Source organism: Girardinichthys multiradiatus, chromosome 19 (genome assembly GCF_021462225.1).
Source record: "Girardinichthys multiradiatus isolate DD_20200921_A chromosome 19, DD_fGirMul_XY1, whole genome shotgun sequence".
NCBI lineage: Eukaryota > Metazoa > Chordata > Actinopteri > Cyprinodontiformes > Goodeidae > Girardinichthys > Girardinichthys multiradiatus.
In genome coordinates this window covers 15,174,770-15,202,440 of record NC_061811.1, presented here as the reverse complement: position 1 = coordinate 15,202,440, position 27,671 = coordinate 15,174,770, and the positions used below count along the sequence as shown (strand labels likewise).

The 27,671-nt window shown below is 40.0% G+C and overlaps 2 protein-coding genes and 1 long non-coding RNA gene across 3 annotated transcripts; 1 reads left to right on the top strand and 2 right to left on the bottom strand.

Moving 5' to 3' along the window:
* Window positions 1-446: 446 nt before the first annotated feature.
* LOC124855881 (inverted formin-2-like) lies at window positions 447-17,222 on the bottom strand. The gene is made up of 19 exons (XM_047346007.1): window positions 17,030-17,222; window positions 16,016-16,157; window positions 14,468-14,600; window positions 13,729-14,277; window positions 12,509-12,654; window positions 12,358-12,419; window positions 12,167-12,269; window positions 11,992-12,077; window positions 8,320-8,420; window positions 8,167-8,237; window positions 7,977-8,084; window positions 7,816-7,886; window positions 6,101-6,221; window positions 5,843-6,007; window positions 5,471-5,573; window positions 4,163-4,315; window positions 1,967-2,782; window positions 1,632-1,694; window positions 447-961 (listed from the first exon to the last, which is right to left on the bottom strand). The coding sequence occupies exons 2-18, from the start codon at window positions 16,103-16,105 to the stop codon at window positions 1,633-1,635; spliced, it is 2,940 nt and encodes a 979-aa protein (XP_047201963.1). The 5' UTR covers window positions 16,106-16,157; window positions 17,030-17,222; the 3' UTR covers window positions 447-961; window position 1,632.
* inf2 (inverted formin 2) lies at window positions 17,026-27,669 on the bottom strand. The gene is made up of 5 exons (XM_047346009.1): window positions 27,552-27,669; window positions 19,970-20,380; window positions 17,890-18,005; window positions 17,614-17,773; window positions 17,026-17,063 (listed from the first exon to the last, which is right to left on the bottom strand). Exons 1-5 carry the CDS (start codon window positions 27,601-27,603, stop codon window positions 17,026-17,028), a joined length of 777 nt encoding a protein of 258 aa, XP_047201965.1. The 5' UTR covers window positions 27,604-27,669.
* On the top strand, window positions 17,655-18,046 carry LOC124855883. Its single transcript, XR_007035176.1, has 2 exons — window positions 17,655-17,796; window positions 17,905-18,046. It is a non-coding gene; the product is annotated as an uncharacterized LOC124855883 (long non-coding RNA).
* Window positions 27,670-27,671: the final 2 nt, after the last annotated feature.

Below are 27,671 nucleotides of genomic sequence, written 5' to 3'. Positions count from 1 at the left end.
AAACTACAGAAAGCTATGTAGTTATGTACCAGAATTTTGACATCTTTGTTCTTTCTTAGGACTGCACAGTGGAGCAGCTAGCACTGTTGATTTGGTCCTGGGTTCGAATCTCAGGATGGGGTCTTTCTGCATGGAGTTTGCATGTTCTCCCGTACATCAGGGGGTCGTCTGGACTCCAGCTTCTTCACAAAGTCCAAAAACATGACTCTTAGGTTAATGGGTGCGTCTCTGTGATGGACTGACCCGGTGAGTATTGGAGATGTGCACCATTCCCTCCCTCTGCAATGATGAGTGGCTATACTCAGACAAAACTGCAACTCGAGACGAATTTATTTGAAGGCGTTTTACGCATCTCTACCGTATGTGCCAATAAATGTGGCCAGTACTGTATTTCATGGCAGCTTTTATTATTAGAGGGCTAGGGGAGACACGTTGGGAAAGAAAGAAACAGTACAGTAAATTTTATTAAAATATATTTAACATTAAAAGTTACATTCAATTATTTGTTCTTTTACAGTTGTTGAAATGTATAAAGAATTTAAGACAAAACCAGCTTTTTTAAGGGATAAAATAGACATCTTTCACCAACATTATCTTCTCGTTGGGTGCTGCAGGGTAAATGGAACTCATAGCAAACACATTTCACTAATTATTACAAAATATACAAACATAGAAACATATAAAGCACATTCACATATATGTTTTAGAACAGCTCTGCATTCACATAAACAAGCTTTAATTTACATAAAGTGACGCTTTAACATCCATGCTGTGAAAATCAGAGCCCTGGATGTTTTAACTCTTCTTGGTTAGGGGAACTTTTGTAGAAGACAGACTTCTCCAACGTCTTCAGAGAGTTCATATAATTAATATTCCCGTTTTAAATCAATAAATAAAACCGTTCCTCCAGCGTGCAATTAACACTTTCTTTTTCCTCTCGATTTCCTCTTTCTGGAATCACCTGAAGGGAAACAAATACTGAAATGAATACCGAGAAGATATATAATTTTTTTTAAATACTTTAATATATTTAAAAAATATAATTTACAGATTTATTATAAATGGAACATTTAGAAAAATATGATAAAGTTTTTTCATTTTAAGTTACGAAATATTTCAATGCATTTACATTAGTTTTTATTGAATTCAGAGCACATAGCAAAGTTTATAGAAAGCACAAAGACTGTTGGTAGACAGTCCCATTAGCAGATTCAGAGAATGGACAGTTAAATATGGACAGAGGACACAAGTGACATTTTATGGCGAAACTCAGTCGACAATGCATAACAGCAACTTTCACACTGCAAGGCCGACCGAGATCAGAACTGGATTAATTGCTGTGCATGGTAGTTGAGGGGGGAGGTTTTTGCTTCCACCAGCTTTGATTGGCATTAGAATCACCCTGAGCAAAGATTTCAGCATGACCAACCACTGAGTTTGAAGAGTGTTAAAGAGAGAGCAAGCATTAAAAAAAAAAAAGGTCAGACGACACAGACAGATGAAAAAAAAAAAAAACCCAGGATCCAGTTTGACCGACAGATGACGTGTTACTGGCACAGAGCTCTGATGATGATTTAGTTCGTTAGGGTAATCCTGATTACAGTCTGGCACCGGGTTAAGGTTTGACCTACCTCACTGCAACACACAGCCTGATTTATGTTTAGTGTGTCCTTTCCCACTTTTCCCACTGTTACCTTGTGTGTCAAAGAGTCAAAGAACGAAAAACAGGATTCAAAACAGACTGACCAAAGAGTTAAATCCATTCAGTATTTAATTCATATTTGCATTTGTACTTTTCCTTAAAATGCATGAGCTCATGCAGAAATGTAAATTAAAATTCACTAAAATATATTATATAAAATGCCAACTGAAATAAAGGCAACACAAAAGATGACCTCCCTTTTAAGAAACATTGAGAGACTAGTATTCCAAATGTGACCTTTATTGAAGTGAATGGATGGATTACCTTGATTACTCCTCTTTTTGCTTCTTTTAAAGAGCTTCAACTGCTTCTTTGGTTCAGGTGTAAGAGAGGTGGACACGTCAGAAACCGACGGCAAATCCTCTGGCTCCTGCCCATCTGGAATATCGCACCCACTGATGCCTTCATCGAGTGTGACCACACTTATTTTAAGATCAGAGTGTTTTTTACTCCAAACTTCATCCTCCCCGCATGTTCTCACAGTTAAGTATTCCTTTTCTTCACCTACTTCTTGTCCCATTGCTTCTGACAAATTGCTTAATTTGTGATCTTCCTTTGTGATTTCACCACATTTCCCATTAGTATCTGTAATAGATGAACCTTCTTGGATATCGATGCTTTTATTAATGCCTGACTCATCTGAGACCTCAGGAACCAGACTTGATCCGCTGTCCAGCACAGCCTCAAGCAGGTCTGAATCAGAGAGGGATGACGGACTGAGGATGCTAGTCTCTGTTGAATCTAAAGAAAAGCTGTTTGAATGAAGACTTGGTTGAACTTCAGCTTGAGGTGGTTTCGTGTCTAGCTCCGAGGCCGCAGGTTTCTCTTGGTCTTGACCATCCTGCAGCGATGCTGGCCTTTCCGGAGGAGTCTGCGTCGCTATGGCTGGCTCTCCTGGGGGTGGGTTGGGAGGCACTACTGTCCCATTTTGGGCTGCACTGAGCAGAGGAACTTTGGCACTCTCTTCTGATGGGCCGATGAGGCCGTTCACTTCGCCTTTGAAGCGCTGGTGATCCTCTGCCTGAGGTTTGGTGGGAGCGGCGGTGGCGGCTCCTTCGTCTGCAGGCTTCACACTTGAATCTGAAGGAGAGATGCAGGTTGTACTGTTGGTGATACACAGTGCTAGTCAGAAGGTTGCATAAATGTCATTAGGTTTGGGCTCTTAATTAGGCATTTAAACAATTTTTCTTTCAACCAAGTGTAATTGGGATCATTGTCCAGATGGAACACCAAACAGTGTCCAAGTGTCAACCATCTGACCCAAACTGTCAACCTTAGATGAAAGGAAAAGGTTAGGATATTCAAGAGAATCTTTGGAACTACCAAAGCTCAAGCTCATCATAAACTGGAAGATACTGGTGTTCCAGTGTCACTGTTCACCGTGAAGAGAGTTTTAAAAGCACAGTGGGTACAGAGCAAGAAAAAAGACCCTGCTCTAAAATAAACACCTTTAAGGGTGACACAAATCTGCAGTTCATGACATTAACAAGCCAAATAACTTCCAGAGTAACGAGTTATGGTTAGTTAAAACAAAGGCTGAGCTATCTGGCAGGAAGAATATTTGGAGGAGTCAAGGTGAGGCTTTCAACCCCAACAACACTGTTCCAAAAGTCAAGCATGGTGGGGGCAGGATTACGCTGTTCTGTTTAGCTGTCAGTGAATTTGGGTGAAATAATGAAGGACAAGGGCCAACTACAAATGATTAATTTCACTTCAAAATCAACAACTACCCGATTCAAACTCAACTAAAACTAGGTGTTCCAACAAGACAAAGACCCCAAACACACATCAAAACTGGTTTTAGCGTGGATAAAGCAGGCCAGCAATAAGCTTCTGGAAAGGCCCTGGCCTTGGCCGTAATCAAAAACCTATTAACCACGCAGGAAACCACACAATTAAAATGAGCTCTACCATTTGTGATAAAGAGTGGTCACATAGAAGCTTGATGATGGCTACAAAACGTATGTAGGTTCCTTGGATATTGGTAAAGAACATTTATCTAAATACTACAGTAAGTGTACGTAAATATATGAACCTGCATGTATAATTTAGACCCCATGTGAATTTGGGGAAATCCACAACAAATTCAAACTTTAAACAGTTGTTTAAATTCAATGAAGTTAATTGTTGTATAACCATTTCAAATAAAGATTGGTTCAAACGCTTAATCAAACCCATGGATTAAAAACAGACATCCGTGCTGATGAGAGCATGTAAGCTTCTGAGCGGTGCATATTAGCTAAATTACTGTGGACACAGCAGCCATGACAAAAAAGCTAATCAAGTAAAGAAACTACAGTAGCGTCACAAAGCAGCTGCAACAACGCTGGCTTAAGCAGATGGTGGGGGAGGCTGGGCAGAGAAGCACAGAAAATCTGAGACAGGTTGGTTGTTTGCAGTTAAGGCGTTCGGGGTTGGAGCAAGGAGCTGAGGATGGAGAGCACCATCTCTTGTCCTTACCAGGTGGGCAGGTATCTCTACGCATTTCACTAGAGGAGAGGCTTTCCGAATCGCACCTTGGCCGGGTCTTTCTCAGGCTGAAACCTTTCCTGATGTCCGCCAAGAGATGGTCAATGATGCAGCCATCGTTTTGTGGTATGATGCCTTTCTTTACTGCAACAAATAAGGACATCAAGAACATTAACATATGAGCAACACATAAGCACAACCCGTGGTGTAAAATATAGGATTACTCCTCATGAGTAATCCTATATTATAAGCATGTTTTTGAGTCATGCTAAAAAGCATGACTCAAAAACAATTCTAAATACGTTTTTGTAATATATTGGACATCTTTTAAGATCAAGTAAAGAGAAGAATGAGGAACCACAAGATTAGGGAAATGTTTCCAGAATGTCCTGTAAGTTGCTTTTCTAAAATGACTAGCTACATAACTAATTATTCAAATAAGTCTGCAGTTAAATAACAAGAGTTGTACACCTGACATAAAATAGGCCCCAACAAGAGAGATTTCAGTACGAGCAATAGGATGGATTACAAACCTCCAAGAATATCAAACACAAAGCATAGCAGCTGATGTTGATTGATCCCAGTCTGTTGGATTTAGATTTTGGAGCAATTTTAAACAAAGGAAAGGTTGTAAAAGTGAAACATCAAGGTGGAACAGGACAATGACAGAGAGTCAAAGAAATCTTCCTTAGAAATAAAAAATGCGAAACACAAATGAGGGACAAATGGGCTGAAACAGAAATCAATACATTGAATTTTAAGAAATCTTTTAAAGTAAATTTTAAGTAAAAAGGAGATGGTGCTGGACATTTGCTTGGTGCCATCCCAGTGAAGACAACAAGCACATTTCCACATTCAATGATGGTTTGGGTTGCATGTTAGGTAATGAAGCAGGGCACATGGTGGTCATTACCTCTACAGTAAATGCACAGGTGGAAATAAGATTTTAGACACTTTCTCACATCATCAATCCAAAGTGAGTCTGGTGAGGAAATATTTCTTTACAATGGGAATGCAGTCTACCTTTTCTTTAGGAAAAGGTAGACTGGAGTTCAACTCAACTAAAAATGTATGATTTGGAATGAATGGAGAATTAAAAGGCAATGAACACAAAAGATGAACAATGAACATTGATTTTTATTGCTGTCCATGCCTCAAACATCAACTCATCATAAAAACCAGAGTATTAACTCCATTTTCCCCTGAAGTAATAATTCCATTTTTGTTTTCAAACTTGATCTTAAAAAAAAAGAAGACATTTTTTGGGTCAACATTTTAGATTTCCAGAACAGAACTTACTTATTTTTCCATTCTCTCCCTTCTGTCTCTTGGATTCTTCTTCTGCCAGCTGCTTCTTTCTCTTCTCAGCCTTGGCAGCTTGTTCTTTCCTCATTTTGTTTTCCTTTCATCATGGAAGAAAGAATGTCACCATCACTGACAAGTACCAAATATACACTGCAATTTGTCTTTGTATCATTTAGGCAGAAACAATAACAGCCTTCATTCAACCTTGAGTCAACTGATACATATATTCCAAACTGAACTCCCACACATGCAAGTCAGCCTCAACAGTTCAGTGTCACACAGACTCAAAACACAGAAAATGCGTTCAAAGCCCAAATCTGATTTATCCTAAATACAGGAGATTAACTTCGAAGGTTTCTCCCTCACCTTCAGTGCCTTCATAAAAAGCTCTCTGAACGTTCTGATGGTTCCGAAGAGATCCTCGAGCGACAGCTGACTCACATCTTCGCACAAGTAGACAGCCAGATCACTCCTCTTCTTCTCGATCTCTGTGAATCGTTCACTTAAACCTTGACACACCTTTAGGTTTTCCTACAGGAAAAACAAGTCAACCTTTTATAATGGGATCCAGCTGCTTTGAAAATAAGAAAAAGGAGTTCACCATTTTTGCTTCGGACCTCTTACCTCAAGGATTTCTGCGTATTGCTCTTTCACCTCGTCCACAGAGTTGGACACTTTCTTGGCAGAGTCATTAAGCTGCTTTAGCAAAGCACCAGTTTCTGACTGCATAGAGTCCAAATTGACCCTAGGAAGAAAGAAAGTTTTTCGTTACATCTCTTACAATTCTAAGGAACAATTACGAGCATGAATGGGTATTAAAAGGGTATGCATCATACTTTAGAGCCACAAAATCTAAATATTGAAGATACAAAATAAATTCTATGTGGTCTTTCCATTTTTTCCAAAGCAGATAAATAATTTTGAAAACAGTTTAGGGAAAAAAAGCCTTTGTAGTCACGCTCTACAACAGGAAGTAAGTACTATATATAGATGATGTTGTGCCATCTGGATTCACAGTGTCTGCTGGACTACATGTACTTGTAAGAGAGAAAGTGTTTTCTTAATCAAATCATAAAGACTTTTTACAGGGTATTTGTCAAGTTGATGTGCAGCCAATAAATGGCAACACAAGAAAAAAAGATTGTGTAAACACTCTTGGTACAAACAGTCTTTGCAGGAAACATGAATGAGGTCTGAGAGTGTAATAGGTGGAGGGGATTTTTTTTCTAGGATTATTGGATTTAAGGGAAGGAGCAACACAGGTTTTGCCACTGTCAGGACTGAAAGCTCTAGCAGTGAGTCAGCAGCCAGACCATTAAGGCCCAAGCTGATGTTTGAAGTTATTACGTTTTGTGCTCCATCACTACAAAACGTCCAATGTCTGCAAATTCAGTTAAATCAATAACTGCTCCTGCCAAATGACCCCTGCATGTTCATCCACAATCGTTAGCTTCAGCAAACAGCTAATTTTTCTCAGTGTCTGAGACTGGAGTACAGCATTTCACGGCAGCTTTGGCCCGACAATCAGCATTTTACCTTCCCTTCCATTAACCATTTGTGTTGCATTAGCTTAAAGTGACTATTGAGGGCCAAGCAATAGTATGTTGTGGGGACACAGCTGCAGGTGGGCTTATAGAATTTGAGTGGCTCAACAAATAATTTAAGAGCTACATTACATTAGTGCAGTTAAACACTCAAAAAGGAAAATAATGATTATGTGGAGAACATTGAGAATGCAATACAAATGAAGGGCTCACCAACATAAACCTGGCTATTTTGGTGACAATTGTTTAGAGTACCATGTTGGAGCATGTCTTGAGCACGGAATAATAATGCTCGTCCGAACTGGAGCAGAAACAGTGTTGATCTGTATGCTGCCAGAAATCTAGAGTTTCATATAACATCTTGTCACAAGCTGTCATTGCTTAATGTGGTGAATTACAGGCAGACTGGGTTTGCAACAGAGTGCTTTTAAATTCCTTTGTAGTGCTCTGGCTTGTTAGATCCTCAAGCCCTGCTCTCAACATTTCTCTTGACTTCTTCCTCCTCACTGGATAAACTGCTTCAAATCTTAATTTTAAGAGCTCAAATTCAAGTTGCAAACCTGAACCATAATCAGATTTTGTGTCTTCAGTAACCATCATATTCTGCACTGATGCCCAAGGTCTTCATCCCAAAGGGTTAGGACTAACTCTTCTGCAACTTTCAGCTGCATTTTCATCAGCCTTGTTCTTAGTGTTCATTTCTTTTTAGTATAGTCATTAAATTGAGTACAACTACAAGCATGACAAGAAAAAAAGTCATAAAAATGATTTATGCCCTTTATTATATTTCTTTACCCTGCTGCTTTCTGACATATCTCTATGTCATTCGGCAGAGCCAGCAGCTCCTGGTGGTTCGCCTCTGCTTCCTTTGGAAAACAAGACACAAAGTGGGTAATTAAACATGTTCATGACTGATTGAGGGGGAAATAAGTCTGGACAACAGTTAGTCTGTATACCTCCAGGATGTGATGAAGCAGTGTGATGCGGCTCTTGTTGGCCTTTGTTTCCGTTAACTTCAGCAGAGAGCTGATCTTAAAACCCTCAGCGTTCCCTGTGTGACTTCCCTGAAAGCAGATCAGCAATGAAAAACGCACACAAGGCTAAATATCAGCTCAAGTAAATGTATAAGAGAGGAGGGGTTGTTACATAGTTGAGAAAATTTCCAACATCCAGAATGAGTCTGCAGAAACTGGGTAACAGTGTGCTCATCTTGAGAGCTGAAAAAAAGTGTTACATACAGTTCATTTAAGCACTTAGGGCACATTTCAACTAATGAATGTGGACAGATGGTTTACTTACACTGGCAGGCTTCCTCTACCAGCTTCACTTTAGGCTTGAGCATCTCCAGCAGTGATGAAGTCTCCTCACACAGCAACATGCATTCAATTCTGAGCTGATAACTGAGGATATGAACAGGAAAATATGCAAAAAAGTACAAGGTGCATCTAAATAATTTAGGCCATTATCAAAAAGATTATCCATTTCAGTATCTGAATTGAAGAAGGGGAAACTCCTGTATAGAATTACATAAATTTTGTTTGCCTTTCAATTGATGAAAACAAAATTCTGTGTCTCTGACAATTTGATTACATAAGTGCAATAAAAAAATAAAAAAAAGATTTTTAATAAGCATTATGGCCTACATCAGGGGTGTTCAAAGTGTGGCTTGGGGGCCATTTGCCATCCCTGGACTAATTCTTCCAACAGTCCCTGACTGCAATTGAAGAATGATACAACTTTGGCTCACCAGCACAAGTTGATGCAGACTTTATTTTTAACTGGGGCAAAATGATTACAGACCAATTAAAATCTTCTTATAATGGGGAAAAAAAAGCATGTCTACTTTTGGCCTTCTCTATAATATCAAAGAATAACTATCCAATGACTTTTACTCAAAAGCTGCATTTTTCCACCCAAATATGCATTATTTTACTAAACTCAGTTAAATAAAGCAAGCATTTTCAAAGAAACAGTGCCCCAAATCCTGTTTATATTGCCGACAATAGACTCAGTTTTTTTCCAGTTGAGCCCAGAGGGATTTTGCAAAATGATGCCTTTTAGTAAGACAAACACCCAAAATGCTTACATTTTGGATCCACAAAGATTTACACATTCTGTTCGCACAAAAGAAAAAAAAAAAAAAAATCCAGCTACCTTATTTAATTAAAAATATTGCATGCTTAGTTTAGTGTTGAACAGGAAATGAAATTCACAATATCCATTTTATAGTTTTAGCTTTTAAAAACGTGTTTTTTGGCCCACAAGTACTTTGTGTTGATGATTTTGACCCATGCGACAAAGTTTGGACACCACCAGCCAACACAATCCACAAGGTCCTTCTCAAAATATTAGCATATTGTGATAAAGTTCATTATTTTCCATAATGTAATGATGAAAATTTAACATTCACATATTTTAGATTCATTGCACACTAACTGAAATATTTCAGGTTTTTTATTGTCTTAATACGGATGATTTTGGCATACAGCTCATGAAAACCCAAAATTCCTATCTCACAAAATTAGCATATTTCATCCGACCAATAAAAGAAAAGTGTTTTTAATACAAAAAACGTCAACCTTCAAATAATCATGTACAGTTATGCACTCAATACTTGGTCGGGAATCCTTTTGCAGAAATGACTGCTTCAATGCGGCGTGGCATGGAGGCAATCAGCCTGTGGCACTGCTGAGGTCTTATGGAGGCCCAGGATGCTTCGATAGCGGCCTTTAGCTCATCCAGAGTGTTGGGTCTTGAGTCTCTCAACGTTCTCTTCACAATATCCCACAGATTCTCTATGGGGTTCAGGTCAGGAGAGTTGGCAGGCCAATTGAGCAGTGATACCATGGTCAGTAAACCATTTACCAGTGGTTTTGGCACTGTGAGCAGGTGCCAGGTCGTGCTGAAAAATGAAATCTTCATCTCCATAAAGCTTTTCAGCAGATGGAAGCATGAAGTGCTCCAAAATCTCCTGATAGCTAGCTGCATTGACCCTGCCCTTGATAAAACACAGTGGACCAACACCAGCAGCTGACACGGCACCCCAGACCATCACTGACTGTGGGTACTTGACACTGGACTTCTGGCATTTTGGCATTTCCTTCTCCCCAGTCTTCCTCCAGACTCTGGCACCTTGATTTCCGAATGACATGCAGAATTTGATTTCATCCGAAAAAAGTACTTTGGACCACTGAGCAACAGTCCAGTGCTGCTTTTCTGTAGCCCAGGTCAGGCGCTCCTGCTGCTGTTTCTGGTTCAAAAGTGGCTTGACCTGGGGAATGCGGCACCTGTAGCCCATTTCCTGCACACGCCTGTGCACGGTGGCTCTGGATGTTTCTACTCCAGACTCAGTCCACTGCTTCCACAGGTCCCCCAAGGTCTGGAATCGGCCCTTCTCCACAATCTTCCTCAAGGTCCGGTCACCTCTTCTCGTTGTGCAGCGTTTTCTGCCACACTTTTTCCTTCCCACAGACTTCCCACTGAGGTGCCTTGATACAGCACTCTGGGAACAGCCTATTCGTTCAGAAATTTCTTTCTGTGTCTTACCCTCTTGCTTGAGGGTGTCAATAGTGGCCTTCTGGACAGCAGTCAGGTCGGCAGTCTTACCCATGATTGGGGTTTTGAGTGATGAACCAGGCTGGGAGTTTTAAAGGCCTCAGGAATCTTTTGCAGGTGTTTAGAGTTAACTCGTTGATTCAGATGATTAGGTTCATAGCTCGTTTAGAGACCCTTTTAATGATATGCTAATTTTGTGAGATAGGAATTTTGGGTTTTCATGAGCTGTATGCCAAAATCATCCGTATTAAGACAATAAAAGACCTGAAATATTCCGGTTAGTGTGCAATGAATCTAAAATATATGAATGTTAAATTTTCATCATTACATTATGGAAAATAATGAACTTTATCACAATATGCTAATATTTTGAGAAGGACCTGTAGATAACTGCTTGACACCTCTCCAGCAGACAGAGATATGCTCCACAAAGAGGATAAGCCAAAAAAAAGTCACCGATAAAGAAGCTGCCAGATTTCACAGAGGTGCAATCAGGTATATTAATGGAAAGTTGAGTAGAAGGAAAAAGTGTGGTAGGGAAAAGGTGCGCAAGCAACAGGTATAACTGCAGCCTTGAGACGATAGTGATGAAAAGCCTATTCACCAGTAGATTCACAAGGCATGGACTGCAACTGAAGTCAGTGTTAGAACCTCACCAAATGGATATATCCATTACATGGGATTCCATCAGACATGAGCTAAGCCACTCCTTAACCAGTCTATGTCAAAAGCCTCTTACCTATGCCAGAGAGAAAAATGGTTGGACTATTGCTCAGTGGCCCAGTCCTACTTTCAGATTGGAGATGTACAGAATCCAAATTGATTGAGGTCCAGTGTGAAATTCTCACTTTCAGTGATGATTTGGGGAGTCATGTCATATCCTGGTGTTGTTCAACTGGGTTTTCTCAAATTCAAAGTCAGTACAACTCACCTGACCAAAGCCTAGTAAATTATCTATGGGAAATTGTCAAGCGGAAGACCAGACATCAGAGGCGACAACTCACCTCAGTGGAGTCACAGGCTGCTCACCTCCACGCCAGGCTCCACTGATGCAGTAATTTATGCAAAAGGAGCCCTGACCAAGTACCTAGTGCCTATACTGTGCAGTACATCGACATTTGGGCAACATTTGTGTTAAAAAAAGCATCCTTTTTTGGGGGTCTTATGGAGTATTCTAATTCAGAGAAACAGAATTTTTCATTAGCTTTGAACCACAATCATTAAAATGAACACCTGATATCCCTACATACAATAAATGTATACCAGATTCACTGTTTGAATTGGAGTGCTGAGCTAAAACCTTTCGATGATCTTATTTATGAAGATGCGCATGTATGCAACTGAACAGAATGTGTGACATTGAGCTGAGGGATGCTGAAAATGGACAGTGAAGCCAGAAATAAAGTAAAAATTTACCACGGTATATTAAGCAGGGAGGTGTAAAAGCGATCAACATTCGCCAGCTTGTCTTTTTCTCCTTGGAAGGACTTCAAATTCTCAATCTACGGCAAAAATACAAAAGCAATAAAACTTCAAAAATAGGTAATGAGTTAGGTGTGCCAAGACTATTTGAGTAAAAAGCGCTACAAACCTCATGCTTCTCTGGTAGGAGCTTCATGAGCTGTTTCAGCACCTCTACATCAAACCTGCTTCGGTCTCCATTTTGGATCATGGCTACGAACTCCTCGTTTGTACTGAGCATACATAACAAGAGAGCTGCTTAGGACAGAAATAAAGCCTGACGCACATTAAGCTTTTAAAACATTGAGAATAAAATCTCACCATTTGAACTGCTTCAGGAATATGTTCATGTTTAAGTTTTTCTTTGGATCAATGAAGGTTATCTACAGAACATAAGGAACAAAGATCATTGTTTTTTTCATCGTTGCTGATATATTGCCTTTTGTCTGAAATTAGTTGTTTAAGTATTCACCTCCTTAGGTTCCTTCTTCACAGGAGCAGTGGCTCCCTTGTCTTTGGGCTCGGTCACCGGCAGACAGAAGAGCTCCTCGATGCTGCCATAGTTTGGCTCATGAGGAGGCGGTTCTTTCTGAACCGACGCCCACATGGACTGACCATCTGCTCTCATGGAAGGAGAAAGAAAGAGAACCTGATTTAAAATCATTAGGCTTCATTTAGTCTCCTAACTATGGTACGTGAACTGCTGCCTTTCGGTAAACTAAACAAGGATTCTTGAAGAAACCATTTATTTAGAATAATCTTTAATTGATGTTATCAGTTTGGAGCACAGATACCAAATCATCATCAATCAAATGTCTAATAATCATTTTGTTTATTGTACAAAGGCCTTAAAGAACACTTGACTAGCTGCCCTGAAACCTACTGACCTATTGGAACCACAAAACTACAGTGAACACACTGAAGTCTCCGTAAAGCCAAGTAATCAGAATTAAGGATTTCGCATTGCAAAACAATGATAGTGTATCCTAAAGAGAAAGACAAACCCATTCCGAGCTGCATTTTACCTGTGCAGGGGACACCTAAAAGGTAGAAACTCCCAAGCCAAAGTTGAAAGTGAGAAAGCATTACAAAAGAGGAAATGCAAATCTTTTTGGCCTTTTCCCTGAGGTTGCAGGCATGATGTAACAATGTAAAGATACACTAATCAAGCATGACCTTATGACTGCCTGACTAATAGTATGTAGGTTCCCCTTTTTGCTGCCAAGACAGTGCCTAACCAGTTGAGGCATAGACTCCACTAGATCCCTGAAGGCGTGCTGTGGCGTCTGTAAGATCTTTTAAGTCCTCTACATTGTGAAGTGAGGACTCCATGGATCTGACTAGTTTGCCCAGCACATCCCACAGATGCTCAAAGGGATCGAGATCTAAGCCAAATCAAAATATAAACTTTTTGTGGTGCTCCTCAAACCATACAGGCAACATTTTTACCTTGTATCAAGGAGATTTATCCATGTGAAAGAGGCCACGGCCATTAGGGAATACGTTGGCCTGAAAGGGGGATACAGCATGTTTGCAACAACCCTTAGGTGGTTGATATGCATCAAAGAAAAATCCTTTCAAGCATTTTGCATGTTTAAGGTGTGTTAATATTTTTGAAAATGTTCACCTTTACCATTAAACACCTGGTTTCAACTTCATCTTGAGATCCAGAATAATGCAATGACCACTTACCTGTGACAGAGCGAAGCTTCTGCCAGTTGAGCTTCTTCATCTTTAGAGTGGGACATCTGCTTGGCTTTGCTAGTGTACTGGACCCCAAGATCTGGCTGCTCTGAGGCCCTATCATGCCAGGAGGAGGTGGTGGAGGAGGAGGCATCCCAGGTAATGGAGGAGGTGGTGGTGGACCACCACCCATTCCAGGTAATGGTGGTGGAGGGGGAGGCATGCCCGGACCACAAGGTAGTGGTGGGGGTGGTGGAGGCATTCCAAGCATTGGAGGAGGTGGTGGTGGAGGAGGAGAAGGTCCACCCAGCCCTCCAGGTAGCGGTGGTGGTGGCGGGGGAGGTGGTGGTGGTGGAGGCGGGGGAGGAGAGACACACAGAGGCTTCTGAGTGGACGTTGCATTCGTGTCTGGCTTGTCTCTGTCCTCCTGATCCAGACCGGTCTGCACAGCCTTGTCCACTTTCAGTACAAGTCCGTCCGCTTCATCATGCCCTTCACAGCTCCTCCCCTTGAAAAACATCAGCCGCTGCATGATCTTCTCACAGGACTCCATCTGAGCTGGAGCACAAACCCACAAAAACAGTCATGACTAACATTTAAAAGGATTTCTCACACTACGACGAAGCTTTCAGCCTCTCTTTAATCCATCTTCCTGGATAAATGCTCGCCTTCACACATTAATCATGCTATTAGGCTCTTCTGAGTTGTCCTTAGTGAATGCATTGTTGCTGTTGCAGTGCTGACTCACAGTCCTGGGCGAGGAGTATGGCTCTATTGTTGATGGACTCCAGAGCCAGCCAGATATCGGTTCGGCTCGGCCCGAGCAACAGCATGGTCTGCAGGATGGAGAGCAGCTGGAGGGAGGCTGGAGAGCTGCTCACCTGCACACAAAAATTTGTTAGGCTTGGAAGAAAATCCTCAATACATCTGCAACCTGTGATCTTTAATAAAGTGATACCGAAAGGAGCAACGTTCTAAATGATGAATGCTGGTTTTAGCTGTTCTTCTGCATGTCTTATCCCATATCTGCATTAAATCTCCAAATCCTTTAGCTGTAAATTAGGTGCTTTATTTTTTTTTAAATGATCGAGGCTATTCATTTTTTTTCTATAAATATGGAAAGGACAAAGTCAGTCTTGTTCTATAAAAGAATGCATTTTTGTTTCCTTTGCAAAATTTTTGCATTTTATTTTGTCGTAAAATATCACTGCCCCCAGGAATATTTTGAGATGGTCTAATAACAGATTATTTCCTCATTTTCTCTACACAGCAAAATTAATTTCCTTGCTAAATGGAAATTATTTAAGGAAAAAATTTGTCTTATTTGTCTTTTAAGTTCAGAGTTTAAAAAAAAATGTTCACAAAACACTTTAGTTCTTCAGTATCTCCATGTTCTCTCTGTTGTTTCTGGCAAAATTTTGTCCTTTTTTGATTAATTTCTCCTTTTAGGGCTGTAGAGAAAAACTGCAATGAACTTTTTTTTCTCTCAGAATAATAGTTTAATATTTAATAGCCAGTTCAGTATAAATAATTTGGTTTGTATGTGGCACACCATCCCCACAGTCTTTGTGTCACCAGAAGGTTCTGCAAAAAACACAAGGAAGGTTCCACTGGGCCAAAACATGGAGATACTGATGGATTTTTATATCCACTTTATGAACTTAGAAAAAATATATAATAATTTTACCCCTGAAGTCAATATCTCATTATCACAAGTTTACCCAGTCATCTAGATATTGCAAAAATAGCAAAAATGTTCTTATCTTGATATAAAAATGATAGAAATACATTTGTTAAAATCTTAACATTAAAGTAAAATAAATCTTGGATTGTTGTTCACTGTAAGACAACATTTTTTATGGCATATATATATTTACAAACTTTATGCGGTGTGTTCCCCACCCCATCAAGATACACTGCCTGCAACACTTATTGGCATCTCTGGTAAACTTGTAGAAAAGTCTTAAAAACAATGTATTTTAATGCAGTAGTATAATCTCGCATTGAAATAGAAAATAACCTTTTAACTTTAAAAATCAAACTTATTTTGAGTAAATTTATTCACTTGGGGAAAAAAATAAAGAAATTGCCAGATGCCTGGATTGCCAACAAATGTGGCCGTTAATGTCAGTTGTATGGCTCTAAAAGAAAAGTTTTCATTCTGCAGGATTGAGGTCCAAAAATAGCTGGCTGAAGGATTGTCGACCCCTGTTCTACACTGTTTTGAAGGAAACAGAAGCATGTACTTATTCATTTTCTACTTAACTGGCTAATTTCAACCCGTTGCTGCTCTCACCTTGTTGAAGAGTGCAGTGAAAACCTCCTGGTGATTACTCATATCAATGCCTCCGTAAAGCCGCAGCTGCTCTTCCTCATCCTCAGCCATTGCCTCCTCGAAAGCCTCACATTGAATAATCAAGTCTTCGTCCTCTTGTTCCCTGGACACCAAATAATGTTACAGCGTGAATTCAGTTTAAAATCAAACTCGAATTAATCCTTTCGTTCCTAATCTAAAGCTAAAAATTAAAGCTCGAAGCATTGTTTTGTTTGCAGGATTTTTATGGTTTAAAAGCTCCAAAAAACCATTTATTATACTTAGTTTAAACAAGTACCACAATACTGACATCCTCAAAGGAAAAAAAAAATTATAAAAAAGCACTATATAAAAGGTTTTGTTGCGTTGTTTTAAAATCAAAACTAACATTCTCCATTGACACTGTATGATTAACTGAAGGATGCAGTTTGTTTATTTTAAAATAAAGAATTTCTCAGTTTTAAGTTGAAATGTACAAAAGTTGAATGTGCAGAAAGCTTCCCCTTACATTTAGAAATCCAAGTAAAAAGGTTGAAGGTTTCCTACCAAAAACAAATGAGGGACAGAACAAGTTTAAAAAAAAAAAAAAAAAAAAATGATGAAAGGATGGATGGTGGGCAAATGGACAGACAAATCCAACTTGTAGACAGTGGGATAAGAAATAAAGTCTGAGAACAAATATTTCCCACACTCTTGTTTTCCAGACATATCCTGAAATAAACTTTGTTCCATAGTTTCTATACCTGGTCATACTGCAGGGACTCAGTTTTGATATTGAATGTGTTTGAACAGTGTTCTTGGCTGCTGGTGCTTAGTGTCTCTATAGACTGCTCTTCATTTGTTCATATTTATCCTGCAAATAATCATACCTTTATTGTTCTGTGTACCATTACAAGCAGACCAACTAGCACCCCCAGTCTGCTAACCATTTTAATAAACTAAACTGCAGGAACTTTGTTAACAGAGAAAGACATGAATCATCCACAGCAGGCTTACCTTAATTTGGGCAGAATGTCAAGCAACCGGAGGCCTGCGAAATAATAAACAATAAAAAAAACAGCTTCAAATATCACAACATACAGTTAACGTTTGGCAATGTTTATCTTAAAAATCCTTCAACACATAGGGATTTTAGTTCAGGGTTAATGTCAGGAGGTCCCAGGTGAGTAATCTGAAAATAGGAGGGCTCAATCAGAGGGCTAATTGCTTTAAGGTGGCGGGAGCTGAGATGTTTTGTTGGCTGCAGCCACGCTTATTTACGGGTGGGATTGTATGTTTCTTAAGGCTCAACTTTCCAGATGGCACATAGTCTCAGAGATATGATTAAAATCTTAATTTAGTTTGATCCATCCAAGAATGCTGATAGTTTCTCAGTCACTAGCTGTGCTGCTAAACTTGTGAAAACACAATGTTGCAAACACTTCATTCTCAGGCGTTTCATGTGAAAATTAGGCCATTGGACCTATTCTTAGCTAAGACCCAGTGACAAAGAAATGAGTTAAAAAGCTAATGTTTTCTGACCTTCTGTATCCACCTGCTGTTGACCGATAAATCACCTTGCTCATAAATGGAAGACTTACCAATAAACTCCTTTCTCATTTTATCTCTGTGTCTCAGGTCATCCGTGCCAAAGATGAGGGCGTTGATGACGCTGAGGAGCGTGACCATGTAAGGGACGTTATCTGTGGCCTGCAGCTCGTTCATGATGACGCTGAAGCGATACTGCCGTGTCTTCAAGCCCTGAAGAGGGGAAATCAGAGTTGGTGAGAAACACTTTAATTGCACCAGTCATTTAATGTGAGCTCTAAAGGAGGTGAACATGTGGCAAATGTATTTCTTAATATTTATCTGCTTGCCTTGTAATGATCCAGAGCATCCAGAGCCAAACGGTGACCTTCTGCAGAGAAGATGCTGAGGGCTGCGAGGAGCTCAAACACCTGCTTTTTCACCATGATGTTTGAAGTGTCCAAGGCTGTGGAATATTGTAATATGTATTAAAGTCCTCACATTTTACATTTCTTAAATCAATTTTTTCTGCCCCTTTAGTCCAATTCGAGACTAAATCAAGCAGGATGCTCTGTCTCGCTATCTTTGAGATTATTCAAGCTGAACTTTGGCTTCAGTGGCTCGACTATGTGGCATTTTGCTATAGATAAAAACAAATAAAATTCAATATTCACAGTGCTATAGGAATGTCCTGAAGCAATGCTTTATAGTGTTTTGCAACTCATATTTCAATATATTGGAAGGAAATAGATAGACAACTAAAAAATGTAGCGTGCATTTATATACGCCCTCTTTTGTTCTGATACACTGACATAAAATCGAGTTTAACTAATTGCTTTCAGAAGACACCTCATTAGTAAATCAAGTCAATTTATGTTTACTTTTGTCAGCATACAAATACAGCTGTTCTGTGAAGGCCTTAGTGGGTTGCTACATAACATTAGTAAACAAACAGCCTCATGAAGACCAAGGAACACAGAAGACAGGTCATGGATAAAGATTAAAGCAGGGCTAGGTTATAAAACAACAGTTCAAGCTTTGAACATCTCATGGAGCTTTGTTCAGAGTTTGGCACAACTGCAAACCTAGCAAGACATGGCTGTCCACCTTAACTGAAAAAGGTGGGCAAGGAGGGCATTAATTAGAGAAGGAGCCAAGAGGCCCGTGGTAACTCTGGGGGAACTGCAGAGATCCACAGCTCAGGGGGGGAGATAGAGCAGTTATTCAAGATGCACTCCACAAATCTGCCCATTATGGAGAAGTGGTAGGAAGAAACCCATTCTTGAAAGAAAATTGGACGAGGTCCTTTGTGGAGTGTGCCACACGTGGTGGTGGCAGCATTATGCTGTGGGATGCTTTTCTTCAGCAAGGACAGAGAAGTTAGTCAGAGTTAAAGGGAAGATGGTTGGAGCAAAATCCAGGGCATTTCTTTAAGAAAACCTTGTAGAGGATGCAAAAGACTTGAGAATGGGCTGGACGTTCACCTTCTGAATGTGGACAAAGACCTCAAAGATACAGTCTAAGCTACAATAGAATGGTTTAAAACCAATCTCTGTTTAATCTAACTGAGCTTGAGTTTTTTGAAGAGACTGGGTAAAAATTGAAATTTGTAGAATTCCAGAACTGGATGTCCAAAGTTGGTCAATACAAATGCAAAAAAAATCTTCCAGATATTTAGTTGTGTCAGGGTGTCTTGCTCACGAGTTAAGATAGGATGGAACAGGAAATGGACAGATGGATTGGGGCTTCGTCTGCAGTGATGCAGGCACTACGCCCATCTGTTGTGGTCAATAAAGAGCTCGATTTAACTGCCCCTCTAAGCTCCAATCCTCACCTAGGTTCATGACATATGGATCATGGTCAAAAACACAAAATCTCGGATATAATGGCAGAAATTAGCTTCCCCTGGAGGGTGGCTGGACTCAGCCTTAGAGATAAGGCGAGGAGTTCCTTCAACTTGGGTGAGCTCGAAGTAGAACCACTGGCCTGGCAATGCCTTGGGATCCCCTACACTGTGCTGGAGGATGTCACTAGGAAAAGGGATGTCTGGGGTTCTCCCCTGAACCTGCTGCCCTCACTACCTAATTTCAGATAAGTGGAAGACAATGGATAGATGGATAGTTGTAAAAGATCTAGAAAACCATGCATTTTTTTTCCCTTCTATCTCACAATCAGGCAATACGTTGTGTTGGTGTATCATATAAAAACCCAGTAAAACAGGTATGTTTCTGGTTGTAATGTGACAAAATGAGGAAAGGTTCAAGAGGTATGAACAGTTGTGCAAGGCAGTGTGTGTGTATTCACAACTGAATGCATGACAGGAAAATTCCTCTCAGCAGGATGAGTCACAGAGAATCCCTTCATCATGTGGGTTATGACCAACTCATCAAATATTAGATAATGTAGTAAAAAAGTGGTTGTTGAACCAACCTTGCGAGAGCTTCCGAATGTATCCCTCGTTTTCTATGATGAAGTGGATCCCTGCTGATGAGTTCATTACCGCTCGGACACAGCTGACGCACGTGAGCTGCAATAAGGCATCCGCGATGCGGGAGCACCCACGGCCCGAGAGCCGGTCCAGGGCTTCCAGGAGCAGATCCAAGCCGCTCAGCTCCAGAAACTGGACCATCCATGTCTGGTCGCTGCCTTCCAGGCGACGCTTCAGCCCCGAGTAGTTTACCACAGTGGGGACCTGCAGCAATCTGATGCACAGCTCAGGATCGGCGCTCTCCAGGTTGGCCTCCTGCTGCGTGTCGGAGTCCTGAGAGGAGCCCAGGCGGTCCCTGACTGCTGCCCACTTCTTTTTCCCGTCTGATATCCCTGACATGGTGCTTGGTAGACCTACAGGGGACAGTGATAAAAAGCATTAAAGGTTTTGTCAGTAAAATAAGATGAAAATCCACTTTTTGCTTTAAATATTCTTTAGAAATGATAACACCCTATTTTAGACTGCTGACAGTGCCTGTCAGTGACTGATATCCAATAATTCTAGCTGCTACATATACAGTGCAGTCACTGCTATCTAAACTAGAGGAAGCAGGCTGACAGGCGGCCTTATCGGAAGGAATAAAGAATGGGAAATGACAAGTCTGCACATTGTGGATGAGCAAAAGATATGTCAGCAGGCCAGTCAACAGAAGCCCTGCCAAACATTCCAGCCTAATCTCACAGTGAGCGCAACTCTGTCAGACAGCGCAAGTTTACATCCAGACAGCTGCATGTAATAGTTTGGTCCCTCTGGAACAAAACTTCTGTCACTTTTAATAGTTTATGAGAAAATAGGAATAATAAATAATCTAAAGGAGAAAGAAGGACAAAAATCAAACCATCTCATCAACATTTTAACAAAGATGAGTACATGTGTTATTTTTCTTTCGTATGATTAACAAACTCAATGAAACACAATGCAAAGTATCAAAGGTTAAAAACAAACAATAATCTCTCTTTAGGCATTTTATTTTCTGTAATGTAAGAAGGACCTGGCAGTTAAGAGGAACTTTCCTGTTCACACTGAGTGGAGACCGAAGGCCTCCTGGAAGCCATGGCTGGGAACACCTTCCGGATCATTGAGAAGAGCTATAAACGGGGATTGCTCTGTTTTTCCAAAGAGAACAAATATAACCCTGAGGGATGAGTCATCTGAAGGAAAATCCAAACATTTTCTGCCATAAGAATAGGTTGGAAATCCCCGCAAACAAACCAGCCTTAGTGAGTACATGAAGTGTCGACCTGCGCCATTTTTTAAAGATGTTACTACAGATCATGCAATGAGGGCGAGGGATTATTTATTCAAATGTATAATTACAATTGGTCCTCAATAAATTTTAGTATAATGGAAAAGTAAATTTATTTCACTATGCAAATCAAAATGAAACTATAAAGTGCTATATTATTTATTCCCATTCATTGTCTAAGACATAAATGTTACGTTATGGCCTGCATAATCATGAGGAAGATGCAGACTTAAGAGTTATCTGCAGACAGTTTAATGACACCTTCCAGAGCCATAAAAGGGCACAAAAAGTCATTGCTAAGCAATCTGGCATAATTGACTCCATCAATACATTGATGGAGGGCTGTATCCAAGCATATATTGATACGTTTAGTGGAAGGAAATAATGTGGCAAAAAAAGGTGCACAAGCAGCATGGCTAACCTGTTGCTGACTTGAAAGCTGTCCACCAGACAGTCGTTGACATCCTTTGGCAGGAGGAGGGTATCTACAATAGATCTCTACTAAAAAGCTGTTAATAGTGCTATATCTAAGCATATCAATGGGATGTTAAGTGAAAGCAAAAGGTGTGGTAGAAATAGAGGAAGATGTGAAACTACAGATCCAGAAATGAAACCTGCTATTAAAACATTGCCACATGCTGATTACCTGCATGCCACAATGTATTGACTGAGTAAATGATGCATAAGGAACCCTGAACAAGTACTGAGCCCACATATTGTAGAGTACATCGACATACCTTTCAGACGGCCAAAATCTATATATTATTCGCATTGTTGGATGTAGTGTCACTCATCTCGCTTTGTACTGCACTTTTTCCTTCTACTCAACTTTCCATTAATATGCTTGGGTACAGCACTTTTTCAATAGCCAGTTTCTTTAGCAATGACCTTTTGTGGCTTACCCTCCTTGTTGTGGTCGGCTGTCAAAAGTAAGGTCTTCCCCATGATTGTGTAGGCTATAGCATGACCTTGACATAGCATTTCTGTAACAAAAATGTTCTCTATTGATCATATACAATATTCAAATTATCTGAGAAACAGTATTCTGGGTTTTTTATTTCGTGTAAGCCATTGTAAGCCATCCATCAAAATGTAGTATCATGTACCTACATAATGATTCACCTTTTAAATGGAATTACAAAATAAATGAACTTTCTATGATAGTCCAAATGTTTTAGATGCATCTCTGTTTATAGTATAATGAGTAAAATTGCTTCATCATTAGCTTAGGTTTTTGGAAATTCAATGGCCTTTTAGTAACATGTCAATGTGTCAATGAGATTAACAGGACAAATAACAACCAACACTGTACATTGTTGGATTTTCAGCTCAAGTGATGCAAGAAAAACATTGACATGCATATTGCACACCCATGAAAACCAATGCATAGACAAAACCGTTCAGAAACAGCTGGTACACTGGTGCAGTCAGAACTACCTGGAACTCAACCCACTCAAGACTGTGGAAATGGTGGTGGACTTTTGGAGAACACCACCCCAATACACCCCCCTCACCATCCTCAACAACACTGTATCAGCCGTGGACCACTTCAGGTTCTTAGGAACCACCATCTCTGAGGACCTGGGATGGTCTTCACACATAGACACTGTTCGAAAGAAGGCCCAGCAAAGACTGTACTTCCTGAGGCAACTCAAGAAGTTCAACCTTCCACAGGAGCTGCTGGTTATCTTCTATACTGCCATCATTCAGTCTGTCCTGTCTTCATCCATCTCAGTGTGGTCTGGCTCATCCACAAAACAGGACAGGTCCAGACTGCAACGAATAATCAGGACTGCAGAGAGAATAATCAGGGCTGACGTTCCCTCCATCCAGGACTTATACAGGTCAAGGGTCAGGAAAAGAGCTGCTAAAATCTCTGCAGACCCCACACAACCTGCACATAAACTGTTCAGAGTTTTACCTTCAGGCTGCCGCTACAGAGCACTGTTTACTAAAACCAGCCGCCACAGAGACAGTTTCTTCCCCCAGGCTGTTTCTCTGTTGAACATTCAATAGAGTACAGAACAACAGCATACAGATGTTGCAAATGCACCTTTTTATTATATATGTGTATATTGTACATTGTAAATATGTATATTCTGTAATGCAAAAACAAAACCAAAGAGCAAAGTGTACCGGAGTCAAATTCCTTGTGCGTATGTACGAACTTGGCAATAAAGCTGATTCTGAAAAACATACAGTAGCTGATGCTGACATTAATGAACTGCTTAGTTGGTCTTTTCTGGCAAAACCTCAGAGCAAAATCCCTTATTTTTAATAACCACCCTGGCCAGAACTACTATAAAAGCATATTCCCACAATCGAATTCAAGCTAAGAAAGAAAATCTTTCCAAAACAAAATTTGAAAATAACTGTTTAAACCCTAAATTTTTTAGATTTGTTTTCTGTGTCTCTAAGAAGTGTTCGTTTTAATATTAAGTAGTTGTGGTTGAATACGGTCTGCTGATGATTTCACATTTGGCATTCATCACATATACAGACGTGGCACTAAGTTATAAACATGGAAAAAAAAAAACCACAGTGCTCAATGACAGGTTATGCTAAGAACCATCCTGAACTGGTCTATTGTCTTTCCCAGAGCTGCTTTTAAACTAGTTACAAGCAGCTTGCAAATTGCTTGGATGAGTCTCTTTTCTGAAAGTGTTTAGCAGAGAGAGAGGAATTGTGAAAAAAAGCGACATCAGATTTTAAGTCACTGCGTGGTGTTAAGGTAAAAATTGGGAATTATTTTCTCACATTTTCTGGTGAGACATTTGTCAATTCTGACTGCAGCATTTTAGTCCTGCTGCCACTGTGAAGAGTGTTACCGTGGCAGCAAGCAGACAGACAATGGTTGTTCACAAAAGGCCTTCTGAATACCCTTCAAAGAGCTGTGTTCATCTCTCACACACAAAAAAGCATGGAATGCTCCCTGCACCATTCACACTAAAAGGAGTTATGCTCTGTGATCCTTTTCCCACTTTCAGTTTCAGTTCGTCACGTTTTTCTGTTCATTAGGAGCTGAGGAGCAGAAGTTGCAAGCTGATGACTGAAATTAGGGGAATTTTAACAGTTTGGAGAGTTTTGTTAAACAGGCTGCTTCTGTTATAAACACTTCAGACAGGCTGGGGTGTGAACTTTGAGCTGAACTTCCCAGCATGCTTCTCAAAGGGAAGGAAAGGACTTTCCCCGGATAGGAAACTTGGCACTTGACAAACATGTCAGCATGGCAGTAGAAGTTCCCTTTTTTGTGAAATGCTTTTTCTTCACAAGGATTCTAATTCATTCAAGTGCAGATCAATACAGTGGAAGTTCATTAAAAGTTCATTTATTTCAGTAATTCAGTTCAAAAAGTAAAACTCGTGTGTTATATAGATTAATTACACACAGGGGGCAACATTAGTTAATTTGGATGAATATGGCTTATAGATAAAAAACAAAAATTCAGTTTCTTAGAAAATATAAATAGCCGACTAAAGATCAACAAAAAGATTTTTAACACAGAAATGTCAACCTATGTCTGTCAATGTACTATACAGTATAAACATAATTTTTGATCAGGGCTCGTTTTGCATGAATTCCTACATCAAAGCAGTTTGGCAAAGTTGGCAACCAGCCATTGGGTCTGAGCTGTTGAGATCCAGGTTGTTTTAATAGTGGGCTTCAGCTCATCTGCATATTTAGACTGGTGTCGCTGTAATCTTTCTCTTGGCATTACTCTGTGTTTTCTCCATGGGGTTGTCTTTCTTGACTGCTGACATTTAGGTGATTTTAGTTGACTGCATATCTGTTCAGAATCAGAATCAGAATCAGCTTTATTGCGATGTTCGTACATACAAACAAGGAATTTGACTCCGGTACACTTTGCTCTCTAGGTTTTTAAATATATTTATGCATATATCTTTATGTCCCTAAATATACATATACACAAAGGTGCATTTGCAACTTCAGTATGCTGTTGTTTGGTACTCTATTAAATTTTCATCAGAGAAACAGCCTGGGGGAAGAAACTGTCTCTGTGGCGGCTGGTTTTAGTGAACAGTGCTCTGTAGCGGCGGCCTGAAGGTAAAACTCTAAACAGTTTATGTGCAGGGTGTGTGGGGTCTGCAGAGATTTTAGGAGCTCTTTTTCTGACCCTAGACCTGTATAAGTCCTGGATGGAGGGAAGGTCAGCCCTGATTATTCTCTTTGCAGACCTGATTATTCGTTGTAGAATAATTCGTTCAGTCAAGTCTTTCTAAATGTCCTTGGTAACGTGATTACTAAACTTAGGGTTAATACTGTTTTTGTTGTTAAATTTGGTTTGCTGTTATAGTCCCTTGTAGTACTCCCGCTGAAAAGGCCCTACATTTTATCAGGTAGTAGTTTTTTGCAAAAAAATGTTCAATCTGTCCTGCCTGGTTAAATAAAAGGTAAATAAAAAAATAAAAAGACCAGTTTGCTGTGGTGAATTCAGACTTGAGAAAACACAGTGGACCAACACCAGCAGATGACATGGCTCCCCAAATCCTTACTGGCAAAGAAGACTTTACACTAGACCTCAAGCAGCTTGGACTCTGGGCCCCTTAAGACTCTGGAACTTAAATAAATTTTTCTTCTCAGTCTTCTCAAGTCTGTTACTTGTAAACCTTTTTCTACCACACTCTTTCCTTCCACTTAACTCGCCATTAATATGCATGAATGCAATTAGGTATTATTAAGTCAACTCAGAGGCAAGAACAATACAGTCAGTTTTACTTGCAGCAAGGGTAGCTCACTTTGCAGTGCAGACTACAAAGTTTTGACACCCTATCTTTTTATTTATATGCTGTGGTCCAAACACAGTTCAACAGACAGTACAGACTGTGTGTGTGTGTGTGAGGCTGAGAAGAGGCCGGTTCTCATGGGCCTTTGGTGAATCCCACACACACACGGAGGACTGCACACAGGGAGAGCTGCTTACCAGAGCATGATCCAGAGGAGAGTGCAGGTGCCTTGCAGCACAAAGTTTTTACATGAGTGATAACAAGTCCTCGCACCCATCCAACACTTTGAACAGCCAGCTTCTATAGCAATAACCTTTTGCGGTGGACAACAGTTAAGTCAGAAGCAGTTTATCCCTGCACTTTCTTGCTGCTACACGTTATCCTTCCACTCAACTTTCAAGTAATATGCTTAATGCAGCATTCTTTGAACAGCCAGCCACTTTAGCAATGCCTTTTGCAACTTAACCTGCCTATGGAGGGTATTAATGCCAGATAACTGTCTTCAACATTATTGTGTAGGCCATAACATGGCCATAACATACCATTTTAAACGGATTTTTGTAATATTTCAATTTTCCGATAACTATTTGTTTCATAAGCCATAATCATCAACATTAACCCAAATAAACACTTAAAATATATCACTCTGTGTGCAATTAATCTTTTTGATTTTTAAATTGAATAAGCGAAACAAATGTCTTGTAACGTACCAAACTGTTAAGCAAACAGACACAGCATTTAATGTTCTCCTCAGGTAGATATTGGCACTTTAATTTGTCGACCTTGTCTGCCAGAGCTCCCACATGTACTGCTAATAGCAGGCTGATTCACTGCACACAAGACATGCCTCCTCACAGATCCTAGGCTTCCAGCGCCCACACAGCAGCCCACCGCCACTGTGGCGGCATCAACACTTGTGAATGTGCAGAAACATCTCCATGGTTTTATTTCTGCCAAAGCATATGCTGAGTTTTTTATGGGTTCCTCGTTTTTCAGCTAGACTAATCAAAGAAACTCATAGATTTAAACAGAAACAATAATATAAGAAGCAGTGGTTGCAGCTATTTGTTTTATCTGCGCTGACATGACATGCAAGACTGGGTGAAAAAGATTTGTCATAAAAACTATGCTTTAAACTTCTATATAATCCTCAGACTGAATATAAACAATTAGTGGAGCTCAAAAATGCCAGAGAAAACATCTGGTGCTAATCTAAGTCCTCTCCTACCTTCTATGTTGTTAAAGGGAGTGACAGGTTTTAGTCTATCACATTTTTTGTGTTAAAATAAAACACAATGCATTGTTTTAGTTTCCTTTCTCCCCTTTTCCTTTTCCTGACTCCTTGGAGATGTTTTAGCAGCTGATGGGACATCCAAAGTCATGTGTTACCACAGATGTTATTCAGAAACAGCATTAAAACAACATTCCTCAGCGTGGATTTTGCACAATCTTGTTTATTTTGTCACCACAGCCTCCCTCCCTTCATCCTGCCTATAGGTAAATATAGCCCGCCACAGTTTAGTCGCTTATTACCTCCTAGATGGATCGACAGGACTGTTGCATCTTGTCCAGAAGCAGTCTGCATTCAGCGCTGGCACATTGTTAGAAATAGCGCATCTTTGTTTGCAGTTTGCGACATTTCCACATAACACT

Excerpts from the sequence above, each read along its gene's own strand:
- LOC124855881 (XM_047346007.1), bottom strand. The coding sequence starts at position 16,105 with ATGGCTGAGGATGAGGAAGAGCAGCTGCGGCTTTACGGAGGCATTGAT. Across the intron at positions 7,887-7,976 it reads TGCTTCATCACATCCTGGAG|GAAGCAGAGGCGAACCACCA; the intron begins GTATACAGACTA and ends TGTTTTCCAAAG. Across the intron at positions 1,695-1,966 it reads CAAAAAGAGGAGTAATCAAG|GTAACAGTGGGAAAAGTGGG; the intron begins GTAATCCATCCA and ends TTGACACACAAG.
- inf2 (XM_047346009.1), bottom strand. The coding sequence starts at position 27,603 with ATGCAGACTGCTTCTGGACAAGATGCAACAGTCCTGTCGATCCATCTA. Across the intron at positions 20,381-27,551 it reads CCTGTCGATCCATCTAGGAG|GTCTACCAAGCACCATGTCA; the intron begins GTAATAAGCGAC and ends TGTCCCCTGTAG. Across the intron at positions 17,774-17,889 it reads ATGCTCTGGATCATTACAAG|GGCTTGAAGACACGGCAGTA; the intron begins GCAAGCAGATAA and ends TCCCCTCTTCAG.